We start from the raw sequence: 16596 nt of genomic DNA, 5'->3' as shown, positions 1-16596 counted from the left end.
CAATGAATGCAGAGGTTGGACTCCCCTCAGTGCTAATGGCCAAGCCATGTGCAATCATTACCAGTGAAGGATTTAAGCAGGCCAGCTCACACCTCTGCCTTGGGAGGTTAAGTTTTGCCAGGGTAGGAAGCAGGCAGGGCTGCTTTACCTGCTAGTAGTGTCAGGCTCTCAGGTGACGAGCCCTCAGGTAAGACTGTAAGATGACTTCATCGGGGCGGAGCTATGAGCTGTACAGGTGTCTGCTGCGCACAGGTTACTAGCACTGCTACAGCTGATGCCTGGCAGCGCTGACTCATTCCATTGCTGCATCGTGTGGCTGCAGAAATAAAACTGTTGCAAAAGCAATTGCAATCTACATGATTGACCATGGAAGCAAAGGACCCCAATGGGAAAGATGGTGGGGGGTTCAAGAAGAAGAACTTGACATTTCTCAAGAGCAGGCTATATATGTTGGAGAGGAGGAAAACAGATACAGTTGTGGAACAGGCTGTGATTGAGGACTACGGGAATACGGGTACATTGCGCAGGACCCAATCCGACAGGACGGAATACAACCAGAAGCTTAAAGGTAAGAGTCATCCAGCGGACTTGGAAATGTTCCACGACTTTATTCATTTATGCACAATAAAAATGTGGATGTTTTATGGTCCTCTAGGTTACAGGTCTATCTGCTAAATTGGGCTATATTCCCACGGGCGAGTGCAATTTCAAGTCAGTGAAAAATTAACTAATTTCACTGCGAGTGTATTTGCGTAGTACATCAGATTTCGTTAAGAGTTTGTTTTTTAAAGTACGAGTGACGTGTTTTTCATGCACATAAGGAAAAAAACGGAAGATGGTCCAATTGATGTCATTTAAAACTCCCGTTGAAGTCAATGGGTGCATAAAAAACACAGACCGTTAGTCTATGAAGAGTATCGTACATGTGATTCTCCTATGGCCGCTAAAGCCTGTGAGTGGCTGAGCAGTCACGTGCACAATGAATGGCATGAGACCTACCGCCTCTTTTTCCGGGTTCCGTGCTGCGGTCACCGGGGTGGCAGCGCTGGACGGGGGGCTACTAGGATAAGGAAGCATTCAATTTTGTTTCTTTTTAAGCCTTTTTAAGTTTTTTTTAAGTCCTGCAAAACCCTGTTAATGCATATTTTTTACGTGCGTAATACGCAATTCTAAAAACCCGATGAATTACATTGGGTCACTTAAATATGTGTTTTTCTCACGCACGTAATAAAAAACACAAGATGTCCTATTTTAAGCTATGGGAGTTTAAAATACGCAGCAAATGCATATATTACATGCATATTTGCTTTGCACTGTATATTACATGTGTAAAAAATCTACGCGTGATACACAGCTCACATATACCCATGTGAGTGAGCCCTTAATGAATATTCTGCAATGCCTGCAATGTGTTATCCAAAACACTGCTGACTGCCCAAGGGAGGAACATGTCTGTCTGTTGTTGGTATGCACACAGCAGGGGCATCCAAACTTTAGTGTTTACAACCATTCTGTTGACTGTCCTACTTGCTCGTTCTCACAGTATCTCGTTCTTTCCACTTTGTCTTTTGCCTGCCTTTATTTTGTTTGAAATAATTAATGCTTACAAGCAAGTAATGCAATATTGATGGCGTAAACAAGTCCTATTAATTATAGGCTCCTTACAGTAACGTGTACTGCTTGAGGATTCGGACTGTCTGTTCACCTTCATCAGGTTGCCCATAGAAGCATTCAGTGATGGTCTTTGATATGCAATGAAGAGCTTAGTGCTCCTTCACATCAGCCTTGGGGTGTTTCATTTGGGGAGTAGGGAAATGGCACACCCTGACTGAACGGAACTGTCATATGACAGAACTGAACGGACCCCCATTGACTATGATGGGGTCTGTTCGATTTCCAACAGGCAGTCCGGGTGTCTTTTTTTAGAATTTACAGACGAAAATAATGCAGCTTGCTGCACTATTTCATCCTGTTTTCTAGCAGAAATCAGCGACGGAGGTACCGAATAGAATATCCAATGCTGATGTGAGTGAATCCTTACAATGCTGCCATTCAGGGTATTACACACTTTATAGCCTTTGCTTTATACTTATATTTTATACATTAGTTGTGAATATGTTTAGTTTTATTATATAGTTTTAAAAAATAGTATAATTTCTCACTTTTTGGGAAAAGTGCTCTGTGGTTAGAGGAGTTGTCCTATGAACTGATCTAAACTGGGGGTCTGGTTCAGCTAGTATTGCCAAGAGAAGCTGCCAGCATTTATACATTTCCCCTGAGGCGACTATGTGATGTAGCATTACACAGCACCCATTGCAATCAGTTGGCAACCATGTAATATATAATCATACCTTTCCATTGTTGGGTCTCCATGGAGGGGAGTCTTCAGCGCATGATCTGACACTATGACATGCATATGTCCTAATATGATTTACTACCCTTAAAATGTATGTTTTAAGGGGTCCCACAAAATTTAATTATCCACTATAGACAGGAGATTATGGGCCAATCATTACGATTCCAAACCTTGCCGATTGGGAGAACGGGGGCCCGAAGTGTCTCCAGTCTCACATGTGCAGCACTTCTTCATTCATTTCCAGGGACCACCACAGAATGCTTGAACTCGGCTCTCCCCAGCAGTCCCATTGAAAGGTATGTAGCAGTGATGCACGTGTGGCCTGTGGGTAGGTTAACTGTTGTTAACTTTTTGGTTCAGTTAAAAAAATATTTTGGATGGAAAACTTTTGAGGGAAACATTGAAGATGGATGTTGGCCATGAGGTTTATTGCCATTTAGGGGTTCTGCACATTAGGATTCTCATGTGCATTTAATGTATATGTTAAAATACATGAAAAACTTATACAGACATACGCCATTTTAATCATACCTGTACTTTTTAAAACATATGCAACAAACAGATAGCCATAGTTTTTTTTATACGTTTGTGTTCATTTTTACATTAAAAACATAGACATTTTTCACTGTAAACTTTTTTTCTTTAAGACATTTGATTGCAAAACCGTCAATATGTCAAACGCAAGGAAACGTACAGCCATATGTTTCCATAAGGCCACCTGCACATGGTCGGAAATTCTGCAGCGGGATTTCCGCCTGCTCTGCGCCGGCTGGCCGGTAGCCAGCACATCAAAGAGCCGGAGCCGCGGGAGAGGTAAGCGCCGCACTGGTCCCTGCAGGGGTTCTTGTTGGGTCCCGTTGTGAGAATTCTCACAGCGGGATCCGACCTGGCCATGTGCAGGCGGCCTAAGTCTTCCTTTTAATGTTAAAATAAAATATATATATATGAGAGGTCAAAAGTATGCATATTTGAGCTATGTTTGACCTATTCTAGCCTATGGGTACATGAAGCTGTAGGTTTTCATATGACTCACAGATGCTTAAATCCTTGTGTGAACAACTCCTTAAGGAAATAGATTGACGAGGAACAATGAGCTCTTTTTTTGGCACAACTCTAGGAGAGATGTACATACGTCACAGTGACTGCTTGTTATATAGGTGTCAGTTGCTTCTTGGTTTGATGAGCGTCTGAGCGTCTGAGCCTCATGGAGACAATGTTTGAGATTCCTTGCTCCAGGCTGTGAGTGGTATGCAGCAGAGTGTAATAAAGTGTCCGCTCAGTAAGGCACCGGTTCATGGTGTGTGTCACCACTCCGTACATAGCTCAAGTCAAGACTCTTTCTTGCTTAGTAACAGATCCAAGCAGATGACTTAACACATGGTGACAAGGGAGCGCTTCTGACTCTGGGAACAAGTTCAACAGGCGAACAATGGAAGTATGCAACTTCCTCCAACTACTTAGATAAGGTTTTGATAGATCAGATTTCTGTCATTAAGCTTGCGGTAATTTGAGTACTAGCCTTTAACAGCTTTGGAAGTATTTTGCAATTACTGAGGTGTAGATACGGTGCAGGAAAAATTAAAATCAACAATGACGAAATCGAAGCAGTTCAAGACTTTGTCTTCTTTGGATTGAAAATCGACCGCAATGGAGAATTAGGACCCGAAATCAAACAATTAGTCGCGCTAGACCACAGCACAATGTTAAGTATGGATGAGATGTTGAAAAGCAAAGACATAAGCATTGCAAAGAAATGCCCGGTTGTCAGGGCAGTCATCTTCCCAATCACAACTTATGGCTACAAAAGTTGGACACTGAAGACACCGGACCAGAAGAAGATTGATGTTTTCAAGCTTTGGTGCTGGAGGAAATCCAATGAATTCCTTGGACTGCCAAGACCATGAACAAAACAGTCCTAGACTACATTAAACCAAAAATTTTCATTGGAGGGCGAAATTACAAAACAGAGACTCTCATACTTCAGCCACATAATGTGAACTAATTCATTGGAAACATCGATAATGCTTGGAGGGGTCAGCGGCAAAAGAAGACCTGGCCACCAAAGAACGTACTGGCTTGATACTATCGAAGCTGAAACCAACATGGAAATGATCGAACTGAAAGAAGCCGAACAAAACACAACCGCATGGAGAGGGACAATCCGTAAAGTGTCTGAGAGACATTCTCGACCCAAATGCTCGGGTCTGCGTTATTTGAGTCAGGCTTTTCATAAAACGCGAGTAACGAACCCCATTGACTACAATGGGAGACTCGAGCATTTTTGTATGTGGGACGCCGGGTGCCGAGCTTTTGTTTTTCTAGGTTCGTCTCTGCAGGCGGGAGGAGGGGAGGAGCCAAAACTGGGGCGGGGTCGAACACGGCTTGATGCTCGTTCGAGTAACGAGCATCATCGAATACGCTAATACTCGGCAGTTCGCTCAATGATCAAATGACAGACTATTAAATGCTTGTTTGTCAATAATTACATCTTTAAGGATGACATAAAAATGGCTACTCGTCGGCAGCACATCCTGTAATGTAAAAGGGTATGTACTGCCAGCAATAATGGGAAGTGTATGACAAGAGGGAACGAAGGCATGATCGTTTGTAGAAAAGCTCTCCAAATAATTGCAACATATAAATGGGTCCGTGGTTGATCACGCTGGCTGCTACTTTATTTTTCTGTAAGGTCAGCTTCACACGAGCATAAGCGTATTTGTATATTGAAAGTGCACGCATTAACGTACTTTACTGTACATTTTGCGCAGGCAAGTCGTGTGCAATTGTGTGTGCAAAAAAATATGCACCAATGCTCTCTCTCAATTCTTTAAAAAGTGTTCTTTTCTTGTGCAAATGTGCAACAAAATATGGAGTATATTGCGTTTTTTATTTGCACTATCCAGTTGCACATGCAAACTACGTGCTTGTGAATAACCCCATTGAAATCAATGGGTTCTATTTTCTGCATATTACGTGCACAAACATTTCATGTGCAAATATGTTCGTGTGATTTCTAGCTTAAGGGACTGCTGAAGAGAAGCTGAGTACAGGGCGAGTATTGTCCTTTTCGAGTACCTGCCCGCTCGTGAGAAAAGATTTGGGTGCCGGCGGGGGTGAGCGGTGTCTTGTGGGAGTGAGCAGGGGGAGGGAGAGAGATCTCCCCCCTGCCGGCACCCGAATCTTTTCTCACGAGCGGGCAGGTACTCGAAAAGGACAATACTCGCTCGAGTATTTGTCCTTAGCGAGTATGCTCGCTCATCTCTAGTTAGTACCATAAAGTTGAAGGTAGCCGTAGCATGCATGATCATACGGGCAAACACAGGACCCAATCTTGTGATTCATGGGAGTCCCAGAAGTCAGCTCCTCATTGATCAGATACTATCACCTATCCTAACAGTTCCTAAAGAATGAACTACAATACATGTATAGGCATTCCTTCATAACACCCATGGATGTCAGTCGGAGGAAGCTGACATTTTACAATAAATTGGGAAAAGTTTTCCTTATTATTGTTGGTGGACCCCTAAATTAGTACTTTTGACATCTGAAGGATGGTGTCAGGTTGTGCTGCTGGGATCTGTTGTTCCAGGAGCACACCTTCACAGGTGAGGGATAATTGAGCTGGCTGGGTGAGGAGTTCCTCCCACCAGCCAATCCCCACGAGTCTGCTGCATATATACACACCAGCCCCTCTGCAAGAGGAAGCTTGTATCCCTTCACTCTAGGGTTTGTTGGTCCTGTATATGTGTTATGTGTGTGAACAGTGTCTTGTCCAGTATTTGTGCTGGTGGCCAGACATCAGGTGTGGACAGTCTTGTTCTGGGGTTGTTTTATCTTGCATGCTAGGCCTAGTGTGTTGGTATGTGAACTGTGTCGTGTGCTGCTAGATCATGTATCATCTCTAGGCTAGTGGAGCCCTTAGGTTCCAGCGCAGGGCCGCCTTTATCGAGGCAATTGCTCTTCTTGCAGGCAGGGTTCTGGTTCATGTTGTCTCGTTAGAGTAGGGACCATGAGACACGACGACCCTTGAAACTGGGCTCGCTGTTTAAATGACTTGGCCAATTCACAAACTAATTACTCGTATTTATTACAGCAATTCCATCTGCTTATGCGTGCAGGTATGCTTGGTGAGTGTGTTTGCCGTTTTTTCAGTTCTATCTGTTATGTCTGTCCGTGAGTCCAGTTTCCCAGCTACAGTTCACTTTCCTTTTGGTGTTCCAGCAAGCGTGTCCTGTGGGAACTCAATACCACTTCCTCGTCTGTGCTGCAGCATGGCGCGCCCAGCAGACGTGACAGATGGGTAGTGCAATATTAAAAGACACTACTATTATTATAGGTACCTGAACACGCATAAGTGCCCGACAGCTGCTCCACCGACTATTACTCTTGAAGAAAAAGTTATCAAAAAAAAACATGCTTCCTGAAATAGTACTACTTATATAAACTACAGCTCACCGTGTAAGTAACGAGCCCCCACACAGCTCATTCAACTTAACCCAAAAAAATCATGGGCCTCAGAATATGGAGACGTAAAGCAATTTTTGTTTAAGAAAAAAAATTATTTACGTTTCAAAAATAGAAAAACATAAAACATATCAATTTGGTATCACCGTAATCATACTGACCTGCAGAACAAGGTTCATATGTCATTTTTACTGCATTGGGAATGCTGTAAAAATTAAAACCCCCTAAAAATGGTGCATTTGCATTTTTTTTAATTTCTCCCCACTTAAAAATGTTAAAATGTTTTTCCATACATTATAAGGTAAATTGAATGGTACCATTAAAAACACAGAAAAGCCCTCATTTGGCTATGTCTATGGAAGAATTAAAATGTTATGGCTCTTGGAAAGCGGGGGCGAAAATCTAAAATAAAAAAAATCTATGATCCTGAAGGGGTTAAAGAAAAGGATGCATTTTACTCATAACCAAGAAAGGCTGAACCACGGATGTGCATTAGCTGGCATATGCCCCTCTTATAAAGATGTCAAACTGCAGCAATGCCGATAATCTCATTATCTATATGGCCTCCTTCACACGGGCGACAAAGTTGCACGATTTTGTAGCATTGCTACAATGCTACAAATCGCATGTATGAGAAGCCCATGGTTTCCTACGGGTTCCTTCACACATGAGATGTTTTGTGGCATGCTACAAAACGACACACAAACCCTGCAGGTCCGGTGATATGCCCGCAACACGCGAGGTTTTGTAGCCCATGTTTCTCTATGGAGTCTTCCTCTCTGTTGCATCGCACGAAAACGCGGTTTGCATGCGATGCAATGCAACTTTGACAGTAGCAGATGCTACAAAGTCGCGTGATTTCGTAGCGTCACATGCGACTTTGTAGCGCTACAAAATCGCAGTATTGCTGTGAGAAAATCGCAGCGATGTCATACGGTGCAGCGATGCGATATTGCTGCGATTTTCTTGCAGCGATGCTGTGTCGCCCGTGTGAAGGAGGCCTATAACATACATAGGTAACAGATCCAGTCAGGACAATGAATACTGTATACGGGCTGTCCTAGTTATATATGCCCTGTACGGTATTGCTCATGCCTATATATGCCCATACATTCTGCAGCTGCTTACTGTGATAATACTTCTTGCTCATTTCTTGTGTGGCCAAGGAACTTGGAAATTAATTGATTTTGCTAAACTTACAACAAATTAGCTTGGGAATTGGGGATTTGGTTTCCATGTGGTTTCAAAAACAAACTCTTCATTCTTCCCAGCTAACACACTTGATCTGTATTACTATACCCGAACATTCAAGTCATTTTTAATACTCAATTGAAGAGAAATAAAGTAAGTTTAGAATTTTTTCTAATGCTTTTTCTATCCCCAAGTGGTCTGTATGCTGTATGGTCCATTTGTAAGGATTACAAGTTTCCAAATCACCGGTGGGCTCTTCTGCTTACAGTTTGTGCTCCGCATGAGCCTTGGTTTCGTAAGTAGCTGGAATGTGAAGTTCCAATGGTGACCAAGGCTCGGCGTTACGAGTTGAAACGCGTCCTCCAGCTTTTTCTTTTTAAGTAATGGCAGAGTTTATTTAATAAAGAAAAGCATATCCTTTTTAGAGAACTACCGGCTCCGTTTTCCTTTTGGAGATACTTTATGCTACTACTGGAATGTCAAGTTAGGCCGGGCTCACATGTGCGCTGGAACCTCCGTTTGGAGGTTCAGTCGTAGGTCCGGCACGAAATACCAGAAGAAATAGTGCTGCATGCAGTGGTTTTTCTTCCGGTAAAATCCCTGGCAGCTGAGCGGAAGCTAATCAGACCCCATTATAGTCAATGGAGTCCTTTTGGCGCTGTTCCGTTCCGTCATAAGATGGATCCATTTGGCCAGGGGATTCCCCTATCCTGCTCCCCTAACGGAGAAGGGAAACAGAATCGCCTCTGCAGCTGTGAAGGCAGCCTCACAGATTTTTTAGAATGGTGTTGATAATGGGTAAACATGACAGTTACAGGTTGCAGTTCTGACTATGGCCTCCTGCATATGGGAGGAAATTCCGCGGCAGGATTTCCCGCAGAATTTCTGCCCGTGCCCGCTGCCATAGGATTGCATTGGATAATGCAATCCTATGCACACAGCCGCGATTTGTCCGTGTAAAAAAACACGCGTGGAACACAAATTACGGCATGTCCTATTTCTGTGTGGGTCTGGCAGAGGCCCGCACAAAAACATCACTAGTGACGCGTCGGCTCCGCTCTGCGCATGTGCCGGCTGGGCGGCAGCCGGCACACAGCAGAGAAGACGCCGGGAGCAGGTGAGCCGCAGGTCTGTGCAGGGGCACGGGTCCGCATTCGTTAGAAGAATTCTCGCAGCGGGATCCGACGCGGCCGTCTGCAGGCAGCCTAGGACTATATTCTAGTAGGCACAGGCAGAATAGTAGGCATATTTTGTGTCTATCACCTGGAAGTCGTAGGAAATTTGATATCGCCATTTATCAGAATCACTCCAGCTGATAATACATATAATATGGTAATGCCCCTAGCACACAACGAAGCTATGTGCCCAGAGCTGGTATGGTTGCATGAATACCTACAATTTTAGTGCCATAGACACGTGTTGCCATGTGGAGTCTCTATAAATCACCTTGTTGTAAGCGTGAATGCTTCCATAATATAGCATACATTGGAATAATTTCTTCCTATAGGGTTATGTATAAAGTCAAGAGAGGAGACCTCAAAGTGTTTCCATATGAAAGCACATGGAGACACGGTATGATCCCACGGATTTGGACACTGCATGTGTTACACGTATGCATGATGCCTAGTCTATAAGATATTACTTCTACTAAAGTTACTATTAAAGGGAGTCTGTCAGCTGGAACATGCTGTCCAAACTGCGGGCATCATGTTGTAGAACAGGAGGAGATTAATATATAGTTTTATGGGGGGAGATTTAGTATAACTTGTATTCTATTTACTTATATCTCTGCTCATTCTGAGCTGAACAGTCTAATGGGTGGTCCCTACATACAGGGAGCATATATCTATATTACTCCCCAAATGCACACTATTCGCAACCTGATTAGTTGTTTGAATTTACTCATTCCCGGTGATTGGTTGTTTGGTTGGCTGATTCCTGGTGATTGGTTATTTGAGTTGCCTGATTCACAGTAATTGGTTATTTGGTTTGGCTGGTTCAGGGTGATTGTTTTTTTTAGGTTGGCTTGCATAGAAGTGGGGAGTAATAGGCTAATAAGCATACAGGGAAGGCTGCTAATCACTGATAGGACCACCCATTGGATTGTTCATCTCAGATAGGGGATGCAGAGGATGCAGTTGCAGCCGGGAGCCTTAGGGGGCCCACAAGGCCTCTCTTCTCCCTATAGGGAGCCCAGTACTATGAATAAAGCAGTTGGAGGCCCTGTTACAGGTTTTGCATTGGGGCCCAGGAGCTTCAAGTTACACCTCTGGTTGGAAGCCAGGTACTCTAACCGGAAGGAGGGAATCACAACCATAAAGGAAAGATCATGTGATTGGGCTAAATTCACCAGGAAATCCAGGTTTTAAAAAGATAATTTATATGGACAATCTATCTAAATCATGCTGCACATTACAATGAACATAAGTGAAAAAGTAACAGGACAACCCCCTTAACCCTTTCCAATCCAGTGTCAGAACTCCTCTGACATAGAAGTTTCCCTGCATAGCTCCTAATAATAATATCAGAATTAATAATAATAATCTTTATCTGTATAGCGCCAACATATTCCGCAGCGCTTACATAGACAGGGGGAATACAGAAAGACAAAAGTACAAAAATTACAGAACCACGGTTACATAGTAATCAGTTGTAACCAGTTGATGTAAACAATAGAGCTGAGGGTCATGCTCCAACGAGCTTACATACTACAAGTATTAATATTATTACTAATATATATATATGTACTTTTGTCTTTTTGTATTCCCCCTGTATATATAAAAAAATGTATATACACACACACATTTTTTCTTTCCAAAGCCGCATTTCCATGAAATATTCCTAGAACTTCCTCTTTGATTATGGTATTGCTGATTTTTGGCTGAAACTTTGATTGCAGCAGATGGATTCACCAAAGATATTTCCATATTTATCAATCCCAAACCTGCCGATTTTCAATACTGACCCATTTTGGAACTTTAAAATTGGTGTTGTCAAAGTACCTTCCAAAAAATTGCTAAGGATTAACTAAATGTGATAAGGAAACTGTGCTGGTTCCAAAGTTATATTACAATCATACTTCATTTTTCACATTTGTAAACCTCTGTACAAAATCCTCTTCAAGCAGACCATTACCTGGAATATATGAAAATATCAGTCATTCTTTCTTTAAAGCTATTTGCATGCTGCCTGGATATGACTGTACTAATGCGCTTCTGCTTTTGACAGAGGTAAAGCACATAGACAGGTATTGTATAAAGCATTAGTACAATAATATGTTGACAATCGCAGATATGCCAGTCACTAGTATCCTGCAGCAACTTCTTGAACTGGAACGTAAAGATTCATCTAGTGTTAGTCGAGATGAGAAAATAAATGTCTTTCCATAGAAGCTGTAGATTGTGTTTGTCCATAACTGTGGCTTAGATAACAATCAGATTACATTTTATTAGTAATCATTGGGAAAATCCAGGTAATTCCAAAGGGTTCACTTTAGAGATGAGAGAGCACGCTCGGTGAAGGCAGTTACTCAAGGGAGCATCGCTCTTCTCGAGTAACTGCATACTCGTACGAGCAAATGTGGGGGGGGGGCGACGGGGGTGAACGGGAGGTTGCGGGGAGAGGTGAGGGGGAGAGAGAAAGAGATCTCTCTCACTCTCCCCCCCGCCGCCGCCCCGCATTTGCTCGGACGAGTATGCAGTTACTTGAGAAGAGCGATACTTGCTCGAGTAACTGCCTTAACCGAGCATGCTCGCTCATCTCTAGTTCACTTACTTTTTCTTGCAATCTAGCACAGTGGACTGTACCCTTCTAACATACATTTGAATATTAAAGTCTATAGTTGGCAGACGTCTACATGGGAAGATTCTCCTAGTAAATATGCCTAAGGGCTCTTCCACACAAAAACGTATTTGCGCACACAATACGTAGAAAATAGAATTTATTGATTTCAATAGATTCGTTCCCTTGTGTGTATTTTGCATGTGCAATTTCGTCACGCAAAAAAAAAAATGCAAGGAAACAACACATCGTGAACTTAATAGGCTATTTCAATGGTTGGCGCGCGCAAAAAGTGCAGTAAAAAATGCTGTTATGAATGCAAATTTGCACACTCAGCGCAAATACACATTCACTTGTGTGAATCCAACTTAAGGCTGGATTCCAACAGGCAAGCGCAATATCGGTCCGAGAAACTCGGGCCAATATCGTGCTTGTGAAAATACGATTTTTATTGTGGGTGCCATGTGATTTGCTAGAAAATCACTTCACTTTGCTGAGCATGCAATTTTTATGTGTGTGAAAATTGAATGTTTTTTTATATAGGAAAGTTTAAAAAATGTACATGTGCACGAGATTTGATTTTTTTTAAATTAATTAATTAATTAAATTTTTTTTTTTTACTCGCCCATTGCACATAATTAATGAGTTTTCAAAGTTATTGCAAAACAATAGGACATGCTGCATTTTCTCCTTTTACAACATTGCCGCGATCGGTGAAACGCACATGAAAATAGACTTATTAAAAAAATGGGTTCTATTTTCGTGCGCGTTTTGTGCGTCTCGCAATACACAAACTCCCACAGAAAACTTGCCCATGTGAATGCACCCTTACTTGACCCACAGTTGTGGTGTGAACTTACTTCTCAGTACATGTTGCTTCCAGTGTTTATGTACTAATGAGTGTCATATACTATACTATATACTTAAAACGAAGCATAACAGGTTCATGGTAATAACGTCTATAAAGTATTAAACTATTCCAATTATTGGGCTCATTGCTCTTGTCTCCTGCATTATTAGGAAGCCACTTTTATGATGAAATTTTTAGTACAGTGTATAAACCAATTTAAAAGGCACTTCAACATAAGCAAATGTTTCCTGTAAGCAAGAAAAAACAAAGCTATTATGAATGGTCTGCATAATGTTCCAACGCCCGTATGCCATTATGTACTTGGAGGTCCAGTGCCTAGGGCGTCGGGCGGGAAGGAGGTGGCCCAGTTCTTTTTTTCTTTTTTTCATTTTTCCTTTGGGAGGGTCCCCTAACCTCCCACGGACCTTGGTCTCTGCCGAGGGGGGCAGCAATTTGCTGCCCACGTGCTAGGTGTATTGCCACTACTCACAGCAGTCACAGGCAGCACAGAACTGCCCTGCCGCATGCATTTGGAGGAGGGCAACAGTTGTTCTCCTGTCTCTTCCTGCCTCCTCTGTGCTGTTCCGGAGTGGCGTTGGTGTTTCCCTTGGTTGGTTGGAGCGGAATAGCAGTCAGTCTACTGTTCCATATCAATCAGAGCATTGTGGGGACTGTGACTTCACCCAGCCAGGTCCTCTGCAGAAGAGGCGTGTGATGTCATTAGGGCTGGTCTCCCACTGAACCGTACAATCCTGGGATGATGCCTGCATACCTGTCCTGCTGCTTATAAGACACCACCTCCACAAAAACTGAGCACTCCATAGTTGTGCATGTATTTCTGAGTGAGGGTGTGTGTGTAGGTATGCCTGCCTATGCCCCATTGCATGTATATGACGTATGTATTTTTTATGTAAAAGTGTCTGCATGTGATTCTATGCTACAGTCTGTTCAGAAGAGATCATAAAAGCCAGAAAGGGGGAGGGGTTTGTCTTTATGCAAAATCCTGTTTAAAGCCCACATTACAGGAAGATATATGGGAGGGAGATGAACATGTGGAGTCTCTATGGGTGGAAATACTAAAGAGAAAAAAATTAATTATGTAAAAATCAGATAAAAGCAGCAAAGATGGAGACAGAGAGACTTATTGCCAAAGAGAGTAAAACTAACCCTAAAGTGTTCTTTAACTATATAAATAGTAAAAAGATTAATTCTGAAAATGTTGACCCTTTAATAAATTATGTAGGAGAAATTGGAGGGTGTGATCAGGAGGAAGTAAATCTTTAAATAGGGGTTTCTCCAGTGTATTCACAGAGGAAAATGAAATGAGATGCAAAGTGATAAAGTAAACTCTCCACTAAATGTCATCAGTCTAACCCAGAAAGTAGTTTGGAGCCGCCTTAAAAGGATTAAAATGGACAAAAAAAAAGGGTCCCGATGGCATACACCCCAGGGTTTTAAGGGAATTAAGTAATGTGATACACAGACCATTGTTTCTTATATTTAAGGACTCAATAGTGACGGGATCTGTTTCACTGGATTAACAAACAAGGAGGTACTCCAGGATCTAACCAGGTAACACACAAACCACTAGCAAAAACCTGAAACTAAAAACCAAGACACAATAGCCCCCCCCCCCAACATGTTTCACCTTCACAAGCTTATTCAAGGGTGAACTTGGGCTATATGACATATAGAAAATGAATGTTCTGCCATTGACGTCACTCACCGCGTATTATGCAGCGTAATATGTAATACAAACATGTTTGTTTGCGCCCGGCCTTTGGGGAAGCTTGGAAAAAAGAGCAGTTCTCATCAAGCCTACCTACGACACTGCTTGAGGAGAAACAAAAAACCCCCCAAAAGGTACATTCAACCCAAATTATCCATGCTTTCATGATGGGAAAGTGATGGGGCAATATAAATATACAAATTACGGCGAGTCAGAGGTTAATTATTGCACTAGGGCTGCTGCTCTGTTGACAACAGATATGAAATATGATGCGTGTATCATGTTACCGCAAATGTTCTTAGTTTTTATGAGCTGGCGAGGCGCACAAGTAACTTTCTATCACTGATGTATTTATTGCAGGGCTCCGTACACAGAGATGACATAGTGGTTCCTGTTGTGTTTGTAAAGTGTGTACCAAGGGAGGATATTTGCATCTTGCTATATGTACAGTAAACAGAGTTGGTGGGAAACATTCTGTCCACCCATATATCCAAATATACCCAAACTGGTCAAGCAAGGAGGATGAGCTAATAGAGCTAGTACAGGCTTAACTTGTATGTAGCACAGGACAAACAGATGGAGGTCACAGATAACAGAGTCTGTTCATCTCCATCTTATGCTGCATTTAGACTGAACCATTGGGAAAAACGTTAAAACGAGTGAAACTGAATGATAACTGTTCAGTTTCAATACAGCCAACGACTGGTGATGACATCACCAGCTCGTTCCCTCGGGCAAATGAGAATCGTTCCATTCTCGTCCAGTGTAAAAGGGGCAGTAATGTCTTTATAGACAAGCTAATTGTCGTTTAAATGAGTGACTGACGTCACCACTAACTCGCTCGCAGCCGGTTTAGACAGGCAGATACGTCGTTGGCTCATTCAAATGAGAATCTTCAGTCTTTCACATTCACTATATAAATGATTGAGAAGGACTGAACGAGCGCTATTTTAACCAAACGCTAAGCGAATGAGCCAGCGATTATTTTTCTGCCTGCATACAATGAACAACAAACTAAAGTGAACGATCCTTGGTCGTCAATCAGTCATTGGCTCACATTTAGACCAAACGATTATTGTTCACTTTCGCTCATTTGAACGATTTTTTAAATGATAATCGTTCGATCTAAAAACATGTTCATGTAAGTGTCCTTCGGTGCGGCTAATCTCATGTTAGGGTGCTTCTACACCTAACAATGTATCGTTGGAATGAGCAAACGACGTACGAGTTCATTCATGCAGCCTATTTATACAGGCAGATAAATCGTTTGCTTACCAAATCGTCCACATTCGCTGTATAAGTGAATGAGAATGACTGAATGACCGAGCTGATGATGATTTTCATGCTTGCATGAAATAAACAATGAATGATAAGTGAACGAATTAGCGTTCAGTCGTTTAAATGATTTTTTGAACAATAATCGTTCCGTGTCAAACGGTCTTTACTGCATTTGTGTATTCTTTTAATGTATTTGTTTGATCAGACAGAAGATAACATTTTACACACAAGCCATATCTGTGGACTAGTTTGCGCCCAGTTTGACCAATCTATGCTACCAGAGTGCCCTTCAGCATACGTGTAGCTTGTTTATCTGTAGATAACTTTTAGGCCACCTGCAGACGGCCGGGTCGGATCCGGCTGCGAGAATTCTTGCAGCGGGACCCGACCCAAGCGTCTGCAGAGAGCAGCGTGTCACTCACCTGCTCCCGCGGCCCCGGCTCTTTCATGTGCGAGCCCTGCACAGAAATAGAGCATGCCGCGATTTGTTTGCCGCGCGAGATTTCGCGCGGCCAAATCGCGGACGTCTGCATAGGAGTGCGTTTGTTAACGCAATCCTATGGCAGCTTCCAGGGGTGGAAATTCCATGGGAAATCCCGCCGCAGAATTTCCGCCCGTCTGCAGGCGGCCTTAGGCTGTTTTTCAGCTTTGTCCTAGGAGTCAATCAACATAAAAACTGGAAGTTCCGGATTGAGATTATGACAGACTCAAGAAGCCCCAAAAAGACCCCATTGACTATAATGGGGTCTATCCAACTTCAGGTATGCCCTCCAGTATTTTACCATAGCGGGTGCCTCAGGAATTTTCTGCCCCTGGTGCCACTTATGTCTGCCATCATGTCTCACCTTTTGGTAGGCTGTTGTTGTCATTCAGGCTTTGCTTCTTTGTCTGCAGTATTGGGTTTTGACATCTAGCCCCTTCGTGCTTCTTTCTATGTATTATATGTTT

At 42.6% G+C, this 16596-nt stretch overlaps 1 protein-coding gene across 1 annotated transcript in view; it reads left to right on the top strand.

Moving 5' to 3' along the window:
• The first annotated feature begins 276 nt into the window (after nucleotides 1–276).
• ARHGEF38 (Rho guanine nucleotide exchange factor 38) overlaps nucleotides 277–16596 on the top strand; it is a 69149-nt gene continuing 52829 nt past the window's right edge. The window contains exon 1 of the mRNA XM_066573915.1: nucleotides 277–568. Coding sequence (XP_066430012.1) covers nucleotides 367–568 — 202 coding nt within the window. The 5' untranslated portion in view covers nucleotides 277–366. The remainder of the gene's footprint in view (nucleotides 569–16596) is intronic.

Source organism: Eleutherodactylus coqui, chromosome 7, assembly GCF_035609145.1.
Source record: "Eleutherodactylus coqui strain aEleCoq1 chromosome 7, aEleCoq1.hap1, whole genome shotgun sequence".
In the NCBI taxonomy this organism is placed as follows: domain Eukaryota; kingdom Metazoa; phylum Chordata; class Amphibia; order Anura; family Eleutherodactylidae; genus Eleutherodactylus; species Eleutherodactylus coqui.
The sequence above is the reverse complement of the archived record's forward strand: the minus strand, read 5'-3'. Positions and strand labels throughout refer to the sequence as shown.